Below are 15,592 nucleotides of genomic sequence, written 5' to 3'. Positions count from 1 at the left end.
TGTGGTTTCTCTGTTCTTTCTTCTACAACCCATCCATATGCTAAAATTCATAAACTTTTTTACGCATAGCATAATGATATCATAACCCCATCAGAAAAATACATACGTGGACCCAAAAGTTTGCATGTAGTTCCAAGAGTTTTATGACTTTCCAAAGTAAACCCTTGAAAGTCAAAATGAAAATGTAAAGGATTTTTGTGATGGATGTTTTCCACTTTGATATCCTAGCCCCCCCTTTATTGAACATGGTTTGTAAAGGGACTGAGTGAAGGAAATATTTTTAAAGGAAATACAAGTTATTCTTGGGAAAACATGCTTAAAAAGGAAGAAGGGTGAGCAGAAGTTGCAACAGAAAAACTTCCCTGTGTGAAGTTCCTTCTGGTATTTATGTGTGCTACCTAGAGGTGAATATAGTTGATAGTGCCTTCATTTATTGCTGTATTTAATTTAAGGACCCCTGAAAACTCTTGAATTATCATTTCCTGCCGGAGGGTAGTATCAATACATTTGTTAAAAACAAAACCAAAAACACCCTAATTTTTAAATATCTTTCGTTTACATTTGTTTAAAATATGTGCAGAAATCTGATTAGTCTAACTAGAACTTTATCTTTGAGACCTGATTCTGTTTTTAAGAGCCCAAGTCATTGTCCTTGTCCCTTTGGGGAAATTTGGTTTTTCTGCTGTTAAGCCTTAAACTTGATCTTGGTCCTGTTTTGGGGGAGGATTTGGTGGGTTCCCGTTTCCTGTTTCCACATTCATTTGGCCAAATTTTTTTTTTTTTAATCTTCAGCGGTACTGGGTAAGTTGTTATTCTAGAGGCCCCTTGTGTGTCGCTTATCACATACTTATTTGACTTTTGTGTTAATAATTGTTTTAACGCCTTTGTGGGCACGTCCTGAATATGCTACTCTCCCAAGGCCCTTGGCGGTGAGTCGCGGAACGGGGTTTGAGGACCTGCCGGGGAGATGGCCCTCCCCGGGGGGGCGGGGCCAGTTGCAGGCGTCACGGGGCAGCTCCGCCCCTCCCCCCCAGACGCGGGCGCTGGTGGCGCCATCTTTCCCGGCTGCGGGAGGGGTCACAGGTCAGTGCCGATCCTAGCCGCGAGTGAGGAGGGCGAGGTGAGTGACCAAATCCGGCCGACGTCTTCAAGTCCCGACGGGTACGAGCAGCAGGAGTGGGTTGGCTCGTGAAAGGGAAGGGCGGGGGGCCTGATGGCGGGCCGGAGATGCAGCTGGGGGAGGGGAGCTGTCGAGGGGAATGGGGAGGGGGCGGAACCTCCGGGTACCGCTGGTGTGAGAGGACCCCTGCGGCTTAAGGGGCGGTGTTCCTTTGGTCCCCAAACCTCATCTTTCTCACTGGGCTCCTTCATGCTGTGCCGGTGCTCCAGTTTGAAAAGAAATTCAAAATTTCTTTGTCTCTTTATTCTTTCTGGAAAGTGTAATAATTCGGAAAACCTGTGATGTTTCATAGGAGTGAGCTGTCCCGGAGGGAAGATGAGGATGTAGGGTTTCTTAGGGCAGCCAGAAAGGGAGCAGGAGTAATAGGTCAGAGTATGGGAAGGTAGGGCACTGGCTCTAGGACTGTCGTCATGGTGTCTGAATCCTCGTTTAAATATTTTCTTCTTTATTTCCAGGTGTCTTTTCCTCGGGGCAGCCCAGGATTCTCCAAGAGGACAATGGATTCTGGAACTCGCCCAGTTGGTAGCTGTAGCAGCCCTGCAGGGCTGTCACGGGAATACAAACTAGTGATGCTGGGTGCTGGCGGTGTAGGGAAAAGCGGTAGGTGATGTTTTTCTTCCATTTTAAAAGAAATTAGAATGAAAAATTCTTAGAATAAATGCCCTCCACCCAAACCAACTGGGAGACGGACTATCATGCAATATTGATACTTACAGTTCTTTCTGTGGGTGACCTTTGTGTGGATTTTAACTTTCCTTTCTTGTTTTAAAGCCATGACCATGCAGTTCATCAGCCACCGGTTTCCAGAAGATCATGATCCCACCATTGGTAAGTCAGATTATCACTTCGGTTTTCCAAATAAACCCCATAAAAGTGTCTTGGTGTCAATTTTTTCAAACAATTTTCAACCATTTATATTTTGAGCCTTTTTTGGTGTCTAATTCAGATTTATTTAATAAGGATATCATAGCAGTTGGTAAGCAAATGGATTTTTTTTCCCTAGCTTAACTGTATATGTATATCAGCCATCTTAGTCTGTCTTTTATTGAGCATTAGTGGGACACTTTCTTTGTTATATTTTTATGGTTGGTATATTGTATTGCCAGGTTAAGGGAAAAATTTAAAAGCCACTTAACGAAGCCTTTTGCTATTATTTTTTCTAAGGGTCTGACTTGAGACTGACTCTGTAACTATGAGTCAGCTGGTTTGAACTTCCACAGAAGGAAGCAGAAAAACAAGTAGAGCCAGCCTGCTGAACTCTTACAACCCAGACATGCAGAGCCTGGACTTGTTCCACTAGAAGCCTTTAATTTACTTCCTTATACCTCAAGTTCATTACATAGCAAGGTCTTTCTTCGTGTCTTTTATAATCCTTAATGCTCTATTGTTAGTAAAACAGTGTTAGAGAATAAAAAGTAATTTTGTTTTGCCTTTTTTTTTAACTCCTGTTCTATGTAAACACCAAGAACAAGAACGTTACTATCATTCCTGAACCATAAGGAGGCAGGTTTGATTTTTTAGGAGTTATATCCCAGGATAAAAGAAAAATGGTGATGGGGATAGAGGAGGGGACAGAATACCTGCCATATTACTTGTATTTTCAGGATGTGACACTTTGTCGTGATCTTGGGTCTCTAGGAAGGATTTCCATTGGGTCAGTCCTCTGCTGCTCTTTTTTCCACAGAGCCAATGAGTGTTCTGTGCTAACCCATCTTTGGATGTGGTCATTTTATATAGTAGATGCTTCTGTGGCTTGGGGAAAATAGAAACAGTTCTTATTTTTTCATGTACTATATTAAATTTAGAACATTGTTCAGGAATTCACACTATGGTGGGAATTCTGGGAATAAAATTAATGTAAGGCCTAGGATAATTTACTTAGAACTCCAGAAATATCTTTTCCTGGGACTTCCTTGGTGGCCAGTGGTTAAGACTCTGTGCTTCCACTGCAGGGGGCACGGGTTCAATCTCTGGTCAGGGAACTAAGATCCCGCATGCCATGCAGTGCGGCCAAAAAAAAAAAAAAAGAAATATCTTTTCCTTTCTTCAAAGTAAAACCTGGGAATTCCCTGGTGGTCCAGTGGTTAGGACTCAGTGCTCTCACTGCCAGGGGCCTGGGTTCAATCCCTGGTCAGGAAACTAAGATCCCACAAGCTGCATGGGGTGGCCAAAATAAAAAAAAAATTTTTAATAAAATTAAAAAAAATAATAAAGTAAAACCCATATCCTTGTCCCCTGAAAAGTTACTTTTTTTAATCAGTTGATTTTTTTTTTCCCCCAGTCATCTGCTCTTCTGACAATATTATCTGATTTCAACAACAAATACTTTCATCTCTTGAGTTCCTGTTATGTGCCAAGCACTGTGTTAGGCCCTGGGGGTACAGTAGTAAGCAAAAAGATATGGGGTCTGCTGTCATTGAGTTTACAGTTTAGTGCAATTTTGTTTCAGACTTTGGCTGCTAACTCTAAGAACAACTTTATATTGTAACCAGTACACATATAAGTATATGTTTGCACACATGTATATGTAATTAAAATATCATGAAACTATATTTACCTCACTAAGTTTGGTGCACTCATGTATTTCCTCTTTCATTTTAGATTTCTGCTTGTTTACTTTCATGCTGGTCCCAACCCATTAAATTCATCCACAATTTGCAAATTCTAACGGATCATGCGTGACCTGTAGTTTGAGAATCATTGATTTAGTAGGCTCTTCATTTTTGAGGAAGAGTCAGAAGCAGGGGTTCAAGAAAAAATGTTTGAAGGAAATACATAAGGATGTAAGCAGCAGTTGTTTGAATGGTGGAAATACTGAGTGAGGTTTTTCTCTTCTTTTTTACTTTGCTGTATTTTCCAAGGTTACCATAAGAATACATAAAGAAATGTGCTCTCATAAAGGAGAAATTATGACAATATGGATTCTTTAGAAAATAGTAAACTCTGGTTTTTGCTTTTCCTATAGTGTTAAAAATGAGGAGAACTATAGCATATGGTTAAGTACATAAAGCTTTTGAGTCAAGCAGCCCTTGGATTCAGTTCTGGCTATGTCATTAATGAACTTTGTAACATGGGGAATACATTTAATGTTTTAGAGTTTAATTTTCTTTACCTGTAAAATGGAGGTAATAATACCTACCTCACTGAATTATTGTCACTGTTGAATGAGCTAACATATGTAAATCACTTAGTATAATGCTTGGCGTCTAATAACTATTTAGTAAATGGTAAAGTTACTTTTCTGGCCTAACATTTTTCCAAAAGACAATCTCTCAACTCTTTTAGAATTGTAGGTGAAGTCTAATAAGCTTAAGCTATGAATAAACTTATGTCATGGTTTATGTGGGAAAAAAGAAATTAGTTGAAGACCCAATTTACATGTCTCAATGGAATTAGGAGCTTCCTGAGAACATTTGGGCACTTAAATGTGTAATCTACTTCTCCATAAGATGAATTTCAAAATAAGGTTACATATTCCTGCATTTATGGGTTAATAGTACCACCTTTCTTCCCTTCTGTAGAAGATGCTTATAAAATCCGGATCCGTATTGATGATGAGCCTGCCAATCTGGACATTTTGGATACAGCTGGACAGGTATTAAATCCCAAAATGCTATGAGTAAAGGCCTTTTTGTGCTACTAAAGGGGAGGGGAAGACTTATGCAGAGAAGATCATTAGTTCATCTCTTTTAATTTTTCATGCACTCTGACTCAGGATAGCAGGTAACCAACATCTCTCTTTAATCTGAAATAAATAGCTAAAGTGTATATAGTTCCAGGTTGCATCAATACACTAATAATCCTTGTTTCCCTCTAGGCAGAGTTTACAGCCATGCGGGATCAGTATATGAGGGCAGGAGAAGGGTTTATCATCTGTTACTCTATCACCGATCGTCGAAGTTTCCATGAAGTTCGGGAGTTTAAACAGCTTATTTATCGAGTTCGACGTACTGATGATACCCCTGTGGTTCTTGTGGGAAACAAGTCTGACCTAAAGCAGCTAAGACAGGTGAGGATAGAGTAGAAAATTCTATGTGTAGTCTTGTGGGAAACAACTCTGACCTAAAGCAGCTAAGACAGGTGAGGATAGAGTAGAAAATTCTATGTGTAGTCTTGTGGGATTAGTCATTTGTGTTCTCTGTTTATAAATTTCTTTGCCTTAAAAAGAAAATTTTAAGTTAGCTTCTCCCTAGCCTGGAAAACTTCCCTGTATCTACTAATGTGCTCTTATTTTGGGTAAAATCTGGATTTTAGGAATCAGTTTACGGACAAATCCCACAGGATAATAATCAGATGACAAATAGAATACACATTAAGTGAAGGATCATGGGATTTTCATTTTCTAAAACCTCAGAAGTAAATCTCTTTATGTTGCAAAAAGAGAAACTTAGGCTTCAAGGTATACTTCCTGATGGTGAGAATTATGAGCCATGGAAAGGGAGAATAAGAGAAATTGTAGAGGATTTTAGAATAAATGATACCCTTCAAGTTAGCAACAATGTTTCAAATTTTGCTGTTTGTTATAGAGTTGAAGGAGTGGTGAAAGGGGCACGTTTATCACTACCAGTGAAAGCAACGAATGGTACAAATTTTTAGAAGTAGTTTGACAGTAGTTAAATTCATAATGCTTCTCAGTTAATTCCTGTTTGAATTAATCTATTCAGGGATTTATATATGAATTGTTCATTGCCATGCTTTTTATGGTAGCAAAAAATTAGAATAAGTCTAAATGTCCAAAAGTAGGAGAAATTATGGAATATCCGTCATTGGATATATTGATTTCAGGTTCCTTATGGTTTTCAGTATTGTAGTTTAAGTATACCTCTCTTTGCCTTGTGATTTACATTCTTGAAATGAAAAGTATGAAGAAAATTAAGATTGTATATTTGATATCTATAACTATTCCCTGTTCCAAAAAGTTATCTTTAAAATAGACTAGAAATAGAATCACATAATTTGAAAGCAGAAGGAATTAGAAATCATGTAATCCAGCCTCCCAGCATTACAAATATCACTTTGCTCTGCTTGGACCTTTCCAGAGTTGAGGTACTCTCTTCCTGTTAAGGTAACCCCTTCACTTTTTGGGGCAGTTGTGATTATTTTCTGCTGTTACCACTATAAATTTTCTCATGTTTACATTTTTAAAGGTCACCAAGGAAGAAGGATTGGCTTTGGCCCGAGAATTCAGCTGCCCCTTTTTTGAGACATCTGCCGCATACCGCTACTACATTGATGATGTATTCCATGCCCTTGTACGGGAGATACGTAGGAAAGAAAAGGAGGCAGTGCTGGCCATGGAGAAAAAATCTAAACCCAAAAACAGTGTATGGAAGAGGCTAAAATCACCGTTCCGGAAGAAGAAAGATTCAGTAACTTGAAGGGAAGATGTGAAATGTTTATCTGTGAACTGCAGTCCTTAATCAGAGCAGTCCAGTAACCTGCATTAGTGAGCATGGTGCTTGTTCTTTCTCCTGTTATGACTGTTATTTTAAAAATAACTGATGAAGGGGACATGCCCACTAGGAGTTTTCAATGATGTGGTATTTAAAATATTGTTTCTTAGCTAATTCTGATTTTATTAACCCAGTGGAGCACTGTCTACTTTTAAATTGTCACATTAGAATTCGATTTACCAATGTTTTGGGTTCTGTTGCTGATATTAATTAATGTAAATTTTTTATACCCCGGGGAATACGAATACCATACGTGTTTGCCCAAGCTCACAAGAGGAATTTTTTGCCATGCACTATTCTGCATTCTCTTTCAACTGCAATTTCCTGGGACTGTCCCAGGTAAGGACTTCAGTCTTTTCTGTTCATGCTGTGCTTCCTGGAGACAGAACAAAAATCATGGGGAAATCAGTTCTAAAGAGATTGGTGCTAAAGTTCAGCAAATAGCTGTGGAACTGACTCCTGTTGCAGATTATGGAGTGATGATATTGGGGAAATCAGGCTGTATGTTGCAAAAACAAGAGCTTGGCTAGAAAAAGTTAGGATCAGAACAGTGCTCCTCAGAGGAGCCTGTCTTTTCTAACAAGTACACATTTGACCCAAATGCACTGGGATGGATGAGAGCAAAGAGAAACATATAAGATGTAATGAAGCTTTCTCCTACAAGGTTATTTTACTCTTCCTTTCAGGGTTTTGCCCTTCTTTACCTTCACAGGTAAACATTTTGGGAACCATTACTGGGTTACTAAACTGTTGTTTAATCTAAATCCTTGGTTGGGACAGCCATTGCCTTGTACAGGTTTATTTTTTCCCCAGAGATGCACACACAAATACATTTACATTAATTGCTTCCTAGTGCTTTCCCTTAGCTTCCCTGTGCTCTCTAGAAGAGCTAGGCCTGGCAGAATGTTTTTTAGGCCCTTCGTCAGACTGACTGCATTTTCCATACTGAAAAGACATCAGGAGTTAGTAAAATTGTATATGTGCCTCCTTGACATAGACAATCACTAGACTCAGTGTTCTAAGAAAGCCTGTGGCATTTCTGTGTAATGAGCCAGTCTGAAGCTTTAAAATTCCCGTATGTTGAGTTTCTCATTGAAGATTTCTTTACAAGGACCTTGCTAAGTTCACCTCAGGGTTTTGCCTGAGCCTTGACAAAGCTTAGCCTAAGACAGTACCACTTTGATAACTGCATAGGTGAGAAACTATCCTGTCTTCTTGGGAAGAATCAGCTTTAAATATTGGTGGTGAGGTCTTTCTTTTAGAATCAGGATTATTTTGATACCTGAACTTGTTATGTGTGGAGATTAAGCACAATCAAAAGTGCTAAGAGTAATGTAGCATATGTTGAACATTAAATGTCACTGAAGCAGTGTTTGTGACCACTTTAAGAACATGACTGTGTAGCATCTCTTAAAAAGTGCACAGCTCAATTCACTGTTTTCCGTTTTTATTACAGTCAGGACAGGGTTGTTGTATTTTTTCTTCCAATCAATGGTATGTGTTCTAGGTTTAAAGGAAAGTGATGGTTGTAACTTCTTTAGCTGAGTAGTGATCCCTTTTGAAACTCCTGAAATGTTTTTGCTACCAAATAAATCATGGTTTATGGTACTCAAGCCATCCAAAACTGAAAGATGCAGAATTTGAATCTATGCAGGACAAAAATCTTACAGGAACCGTAGCACTTTGGAAGTGTGAAGTTAGAAAAGAAGTACAGTGCAATTCTATTTTAACAGTATTTCACCACATTTAAACTAGCTTAGAGCCTGTTAGGTTTAATGCCTTAGCTTCTCATTACTAATAACCTAGGGAATTGTTATTAGCATCAAGCAAGATGTTGACAGCTATGTAATTATATCTATAAGACAGGAGGGAGTTTGTAATGTATATAAGAAAAATAACAAATGGGTGTTTTTAAGACTATCACTATCATATATTTGATCATTGGATTACTTAGCCCATCAGGTAGTATTGAGAATTCTATTCATGGTGCTAAATAGTTTGAGGGGTATAATATGTGTAAGTCATAGCTCTATTCTTAGTGATTGTATAGTGTAAATAATTTATAAGCTCTAAATAGTCAGCTTTATCTAATTTGAGGGCATTAAAATCAATTAACTGCCTGGAACTTTGAGGAGAGAAAAATTCAGGGACAAGTTGAAAAGCACTGGAACTGTTCATGTCCATACCAGATTGGCAAGTTACAAAATTTGGAAGCTGGTGTCTAGAATTAACTGTTTAGAATTCCAAAAGAGATATATGTTTTAACTTCGTGATATATTAGCAAGACCTGGTCTACTGTAATGTATGGGGAGGAGAGGGGAGAGAAAAGTTTTTCACTTATGCACTTGTATATGATGACAGTTTGTATGACACAATACAAAACTTTTAAACAACTTACTGGGCCTTTCCTTTACTTACCTGTGTATGGGTAGAAATGTCTGGAATCGTTACACAAGGGTCATTTTAAGAAAAACTTAATAACTTGAGATTTTATATGCTGGAAAATATTGATTCAAAAAAATTTGAGTGCCCACCGTATACAGAACACCTGTGTCAGGTGCTCGGGAGCGTGCCACGGAATGCTCCTTTGTCCAGAGATTACCTCACTGCTTGCCTAGGTCGAGGGGTGGGTGGGAGGTGGAGGTGCTGCCATCCAACTGTGGAAGAGTCTCCCCTGTGTGACAGTGAGCTGGGGTCCCGGCTCTAGGCATCACCTGGCTCTGATTCCTGACCCTAAAGCACTGCCCACTGTCCTGGAGCCAGCAGATGGATGACACTTGGTATTTGGCCATGCCATTGGAGGACTTAGGTTGCGGAGTGTGAACTGCTGCTTCCAGGGCAGGTGCCGGAGAGACCCCACTGATACCCCAGCATCTCTGGGGAGAGGCGAAGGGACAAGGCAAAATTTTTAAAAAAGAGCCTACCTCTTTGGTGGGCAGATGGGAAAAACATGTTGTAAGTGGTAGTGCATTTGCCCACCTGATCAAGGGTTAACTAAAGTTGTTTCGAGTATGTAAACTAAATGTGAGAGAATGAGGAATAATTTTTTATGTGAAGGTCGTTGCTTTTATCTCCACTACTCTAAATGGGCATCAGCGTTGGTAGAGAGGACTTAGTTTGGACATTAAGGGAATATATTTTTGTGTCCTCATGATTTAACATTTATTGAGTAGGTCAGTAACTGTCAGTGTGTCCACTATTAAAATGGGTAATGGAAGAGGAGCATTCCATGTTCTAATGTAACCTCTGTTAGGATAGACAGTGGAATTACAGTCAAAGTATTTATGGACACTTACGTGCACTAAGCACTGTTTGCTTGGAGAGCTGTGAGGGATTCAGAGGGCTGTAAAATATCTCTGCTCTGGAGCTTTGATTAAATTTGCATATACAAAACAACTAGAGATCAATCTTAAAGCAACAGATTACTTACTTCAAAGTCAGTGTTACAAGGATTCAAAGAAGGAAGGAATTAACAAAGCTCGGGCAGATCAGTGGAGCCGACTCTTTAAGGGTGAATGGGAGAGGAGGCAAATTTGAGGAGAGATTGAATTTGACCTGAATAGAATAATGAAGAGATGAGATCAGAGATGTAATTTCTGAAATTCCTCATTCCTCGTATGTATTGCTTATTTTCTTTAAAAAAAAAATTGCTTATATGAGTTTAGTACACTGTTGACAAATAATTGGCAGTGTTGCACTTTTTCCAAAGTCAGTCTTGAGAGGGGTGAGACAAATTTGAAGTCTTATTTTTAAAAGTCCTTGTTAACTTGGCAAACACTTGGCTTTAAAAGATGGCTTAGGGGGCTTCCCTGGTGGCACAGTGGTTGAGAGTCCGCCTGCCCATGCAGGGGACACAGGTTTATGCCCCGGTTTGGGACGATCCCACATGCCGCGGAGCGGCTGGGCCCGTGAGCCATGGCCGCTGAGCCTGCGCGTCCGGAGCCCGTGCTCCGCAACGGGAGAGGCCGCGACAGTCAGAGGCCCGCGTACCGCAAAAAAAAAAAAAAAGATGGCTTAGGGACTTCCCTGGTGGCGCAGTGGTTAAGAATCCTACTGCCAGAAAAAAAAAAAAAGAATCCATCTGCCAGTGCAGGGGACACGGGTTCGAGCCCTGGTCCCGTGCATCACAACTAGGGAGCTGTTTTGTTTTTTCTCATTTTCTCACTTTGACCTCTGGAGATTTTGATTTCATAGATTTCTGATAGGACCCGGGAATCTATATTAAAACAAAAACCTCCCAGGTGATTCTGATTGCAGCCATGCAGCCATTCTTGGATTAGGAATCACTGAGCTTGATGATGTCAAAGTGTCTTGGTAGATCATTGGATGACTGTTTAAAGCAGTGATGAGTTGTAGTTAACAGATGTGGAAAATTGTGGTTCTATGTAGTATGGTGTGGGGATGGGGAGCAACTGGAAGTAAGCAACAAGAAGTCTGCTCTAGTAGTTCATGAGTAAGGAAACAAGGGCTTTGGCTGTAGGGACAGGCAAGAAATATAAATTCATACCTTGTTATGAAGGAAGCTATTGGATAGCACAAAGTGCTGTTAGGTCTTAATGTTTGGGATATTTTGAAATATATATATTAAAAAATATATAAATATATGTATATAAATATATATCAACTTTCTAAAAATTAATTATTTTTGGCTGCATTGGGTCTTCGTTGCTGCACACGGGCTTTCTCTAGTTGCGGCGAGCGGGGGCTACACTTCCTTGCAGTGCGCGGGCTTCTCATTGCGGTGGCTTCTCTTGTTGCCGAGCACAGGCTCTAGAGCGCAGGCTCAGTAGTTGTGGCGCACGGGCTTAGTTGCTCTGCGGCGTGTGGGATCTTCCCGGACCAGGGCTCGAACCCGCATCCCCTGCATTGGCAGGTGGATTCTTAACCACTGCGTCACCAGGGAAGTCCCCCAATCAACTTTTAAATATGAGTTGGCCTTGAGACAAAATTACTGAAATATTTTAGCTTTGTCTGATAGTCCTTGCTTTAAAAAAGAAGAAAAAAACATGATGAGCAGCTTTTGGTTCAGTGTGTACATTCCCCAGCACACATGATTATATCATGAAGTCACCCAGTTTTTTGAACAAAAGCTGCTGGGGTGGGGACATGTGTCATTTCCTGCCCTTCCCAGAGCTGGTGATTACTAGAGTTTATTACAGTTTGCTCTGAGCCAGGGGAAAGTCTTTAGCTCCAGAAATATCCCCCACCAGATACTTTTCTTATTTTCTTTGCAGAGGAGTGTGTAGGTGAGAGAGTGGAGGCAGAGAAACTTATGGTTTATATGAAAGTGAGTCTAACTATGTACTCAAATACGGTGCAATCGACATAAAATCTCTGCTGGCCTGGAAGGCATGCATGCACATACAATTTAGTCAGAAATAACTTGCACAGTCCCACCCAAAACACTGAGGCTATTCTTACTTTCATATCCTTAGACTCAAGAGAGTATGTGGGTCTGGTTGCAGCTAATATACATTCACCGCCACCACCAAAAAAACAACTCTAGACCAAACTTCTTTTGAAACTCTGACTCAGAGTAAATAGGAAGAAGAGGCAAAGGCTTTTTCTGTTTGCTTTAGGCCTGCTTCCTAGACACTATTTTGTTCACTGCCTGTCTGCCTTTATGACAAACCTTTACTAAGTGCCTACTGAATGCCAAGGCTTCGTGTTGGGTGTTGGGAATTCAACAGTGAATGAAAACAAGCATACAGCTCTTGGAGTCTCAGTTCTGTCCTTTGGGTGCCTCTAATTCTAAAGTGCAAAATCTCCTGCGAGATTTGATCAAATCAGGTGGTGGGAGAGTGAAAGGGGGTGGAGGACAAGCAGGAGTTTCAACTCCTTGGTAAACAATAATGTTTAAATGTTAACTTGGAAAAATGCCTGAGAAGAGGCTGATTTGGTGTGAGTGAATGTAAATCATGAAAATGTCCAGTTTCATACAATAGCAGATGACCCTCTGAAACATTCTTGAGGACATTGGCATCAAGAGCATGAATACATTCTAATTTGCATTAGTTCCCGTAGCCTCTGTTTGCATCTTTCTTTGAAGTCTCCACCAGTAGTGATGGTAGAAAAAAGAGGTTCTGGAGTCAGAGTGCACAGGGTGAATCCGAGCTGCACTGCTTATAAGTGGTGGAACTTGGAACAAGTTGTTTAAATTCCTTGGACTTTTTTTTTTTTTTTTAATGTATTTATTTATTTATTTATTTTTGGCCACGTTGGGTCTTTGTTGCTACACGTGGGCCTTCTCTAGTTGCGGCAAGCAGGGGCTATTCTTCGTTGCAGCGCGCAGGCTTCTCATTGCAGTGGCTTCTCTTGTTGCGGAGCACGGGCTGTAGGAGCGCGGGCTTCAGTAGCTGTGGCACACGGTGCTCAGTAGTTGTGGTGCACGGCCTTAGTTGCTCCACGGCATGTGGGATCTTCCCGGACCAGGGCTCAAACCCGTGTCCTCTGTGTTGGCAGGTGGATTCTTAACCACTGCACCACCAGGGAAGTCCCACTCCTTGGACTTCAGTTTTCTCATCTGTTAAATGGGGATAATAATAGCACATATCCAGCAGGGTTGTTGGAGGGATTGAGTTTTAAATTTATAAAGTCCTTAAAATAGTGCCCAGCATTGATAAGCATTCAATCGTGTTAGCTATTTTTGCTATTACTATTAAAAAGAAAATGAGTCCCTCCTTACAGCTTGTCAGAGCTTTTCAATTAGATTGAGGTTTACCATGATGTTTGAGGTGAATTACCAGCTCCCCAGACTTGAACACGAGAGCAGCTAATGAATTCCCAGGCTCTTATCGATTTTTCTGTTAGCACACCTATTCCTGGGCCTGCTGAGCTTTAAGCCCTCCTCTACGAGTTTGTTCTTGAACGCCAAGCAGAGTTTTGAGCATTTATTAGAGGTGCTCAGAAGGTGTATTTGACCTAACATGGTATTCGGCAATTGAGATACTCTACAGCTTACTATCTTGTAAAAGTTATACTGAATGAGAATAAATTGTTCTCAGTTTTCTGAAAAATGAATGCCTTATGGCTAAAACTTATGTTGTTCTTGAATTATTTAAAGAACACTTCAAGCACTAGGCTGTTTGTCTTTTCAAACCGCAAGGTATGGGGGATGGATGAAATTGGTAGGTGAGGCACTTGGTAGGTTGGCAACTCTTCTCAGAGAGTTTGTTACCAGATCACAGGAGAAAATACCTTGGAGTGAAAGGTACTGTAGAAGACTATGTGGGAATTCCCTGGTGGTCCAGTGGTTAGGACTCCACACTTTCACTGCTGAGGGCCCAGGTTCAATCCCTGGTCGGGGATCTAAGATCCCACAAGCTGCATGGGGCGGCCAAAAAAAAAAAACCAACTATGTGATGTTCTTCATTCATTGCCCACCCCGCATCAATTCTTTCTTCCAAAGGAAATGTTTTACTCAAGAATCCACCCATCTCCCATACTCAGTTCTAGGACAGTCCTAAATGGCCTAAAGATAATCCCATCCTCCTTGCCTGTGATTGGCTCAGAAATGACCATGTGACACATTTTGGACCAGCAAGATAAGAGGAAAGAATAGCTAGAGGCTTCTGGGAATGATTGACCTTATCTTTCTAGGAGAGGTCCTTTCCCCTCCGCCCCAGGGGGGTGCTTCTATAAATATAAAAGCCTTATGATTAAGCTAGCGTTGAATGTCAGAATGGCCCACAGAAAGAACCTGGGCCCCTCATAGTATTAGTGTCCTTTTGCTGAGTCAACTCTGAAGCCTAACCTGCCTCTGGACTTCCAGTTAGGTGAACCGATCCATATTCTTAATGTTTAAGCCAATTTGAATTGGGTTTCCTGTTAATTATAGCCAAAAACATCTTGAGTGCCAAGATACTCATACCATCATTGTTATTATATTATCATGTTAGAAAAAAGTAATATGCAAAATTATATACATACTATGATTGGAATCAAACAGTAGTTCAAAGAGATTGGAAGGAGATATGCCCAAATTAATACTGTTTGCCTGTAGGTGGATTTTTTCCAGTTCCTATGAATTGTACTTTATTTTATGTGTTTTCTACAATGATCCTGAGTAATGTTATCAGGGGAATAAATGTACAGGAACTAAGACTAGAAGACAAAATGGTTGTTAAGGTTTTGGAATCTTGATTTTTTTTTTTTCCCTCTTCTCTATTTTCTAGTGTTCTTATAATATGCTTAGGATGTTAGTTTTGCAATTCAAAAATGTTTTATAGTTCCTTAACTGAAACTTTAAAAAGTTTTAAACCTTTTCTCTTGCTTCCTTTCTCTCTACTACTTGCGTGTACACACAGCGTTCCTTTTCTTTCAGGGCATTTCTCAGTTTGTGATTAAATACTTATTAGTGTGATTAATTGATTAATGCTTGTCTTCTTCTAAGCTCCTCAAATGTAGGACTCTTGCTCATCAATGTCTTGTATCCCCAGTACCTGGCATATGATAGAGACGCGATTAAAAAATATTTCCTGACTAATGAATAAATAAAGAGAACAGAATCAGCCAGTCTCAGCATTGCTTTTGGAAATATTTCCAATGAAAGGGGCAGACTAATTCTCAGCACTAAAAGCCATCCTCTCTCTCTCTGGTGGTTATGATCTTAAATATTACATTTTAAGAGGAAAACAGAAGGACTAGAAAAAGGACTGTCAGTCTGGAGCCTGGAATCTGCATGTTTTAACCAGTGTCCCAGATGATTCTGAATCAGGTGGTCTGAGGCCACGCTTTGGAGAACATGCCCTAGTATATCCTATTGGAGTCTGAATGTTCACATCATTCATAGTCATCCAGCTTCCAAGAAAATCATGCTGATGTCACCGGGCCTATTTAATGTGAATCAGTCTTTATTCTGCACTTGTGTGGTGCATTAACAAATTCAACATACAAGATAGCATTACATATTGTAGGTTAGCGTTACAGCATTATGCAGTTTCACACAATTCATGTTAGC

The 15,592-nt window shown here is 40.1% G+C and overlaps 1 protein-coding gene across 2 annotated transcripts; it reads left to right on the top strand.

Moving 5' to 3' along the window:
- The first annotated feature begins 132 nt into the window (after positions 1–132).
- RIT1 (Ras like without CAAX 1) lies at positions 133–9,026 on the top strand. 2 transcript variants are annotated; one of them, XM_067728133.1, is made up of 6 exons: positions 133–1,120; positions 1,636–1,780; positions 1,952–2,008; positions 4,702–4,775; positions 4,998–5,189; positions 6,328–9,026. In XM_067728133.1, exons 1-6 carry the CDS (start codon positions 968–970, stop codon positions 6,556–6,558), a joined length of 852 nt encoding a protein of 283 aa, XP_067584234.1. In that variant the 5' UTR covers positions 133–967; the 3' UTR covers positions 6,559–9,026. The 2 variants fall into 2 exon arrangements, with proteins under 2 accessions (XP_067584234.1, XP_067584235.1); XM_067728134.1 differs by having other exon boundaries at positions 1,013–1,161.
- Positions 9,027–15,592: the final 6,566 nt, after the last annotated feature.

Source organism: Pseudorca crassidens, chromosome 2 (genome assembly GCF_039906515.1).
Source record: "Pseudorca crassidens isolate mPseCra1 chromosome 2, mPseCra1.hap1, whole genome shotgun sequence".
Lineage (NCBI taxonomy): Eukaryota > Metazoa > Chordata > Mammalia > Artiodactyla > Delphinidae > Pseudorca > Pseudorca crassidens.
This window is presented reverse-complemented; position numbering and strand designations above follow the sequence as displayed.

Excerpts from the sequence above, each read along its gene's own strand:
- RIT1 (XM_067728133.1), top strand. The coding sequence starts at position 968 with ATGGCCCTCCCCGGGGGGGCGGGGCCAGTTGCAGGCGTCACGGGGCAG. Across the intron at positions 2,009-4,701 it reads AGATCATGATCCCACCATTG|AAGATGCTTATAAAATCCGG; the intron begins GTAAGTCAGATT and ends TCCCTTCTGTAG. Across the intron at positions 5,190-6,327 it reads ACCTAAAGCAGCTAAGACAG|GTCACCAAGGAAGAAGGATT; the intron begins GTGAGGATAGAG and ends ACATTTTTAAAG.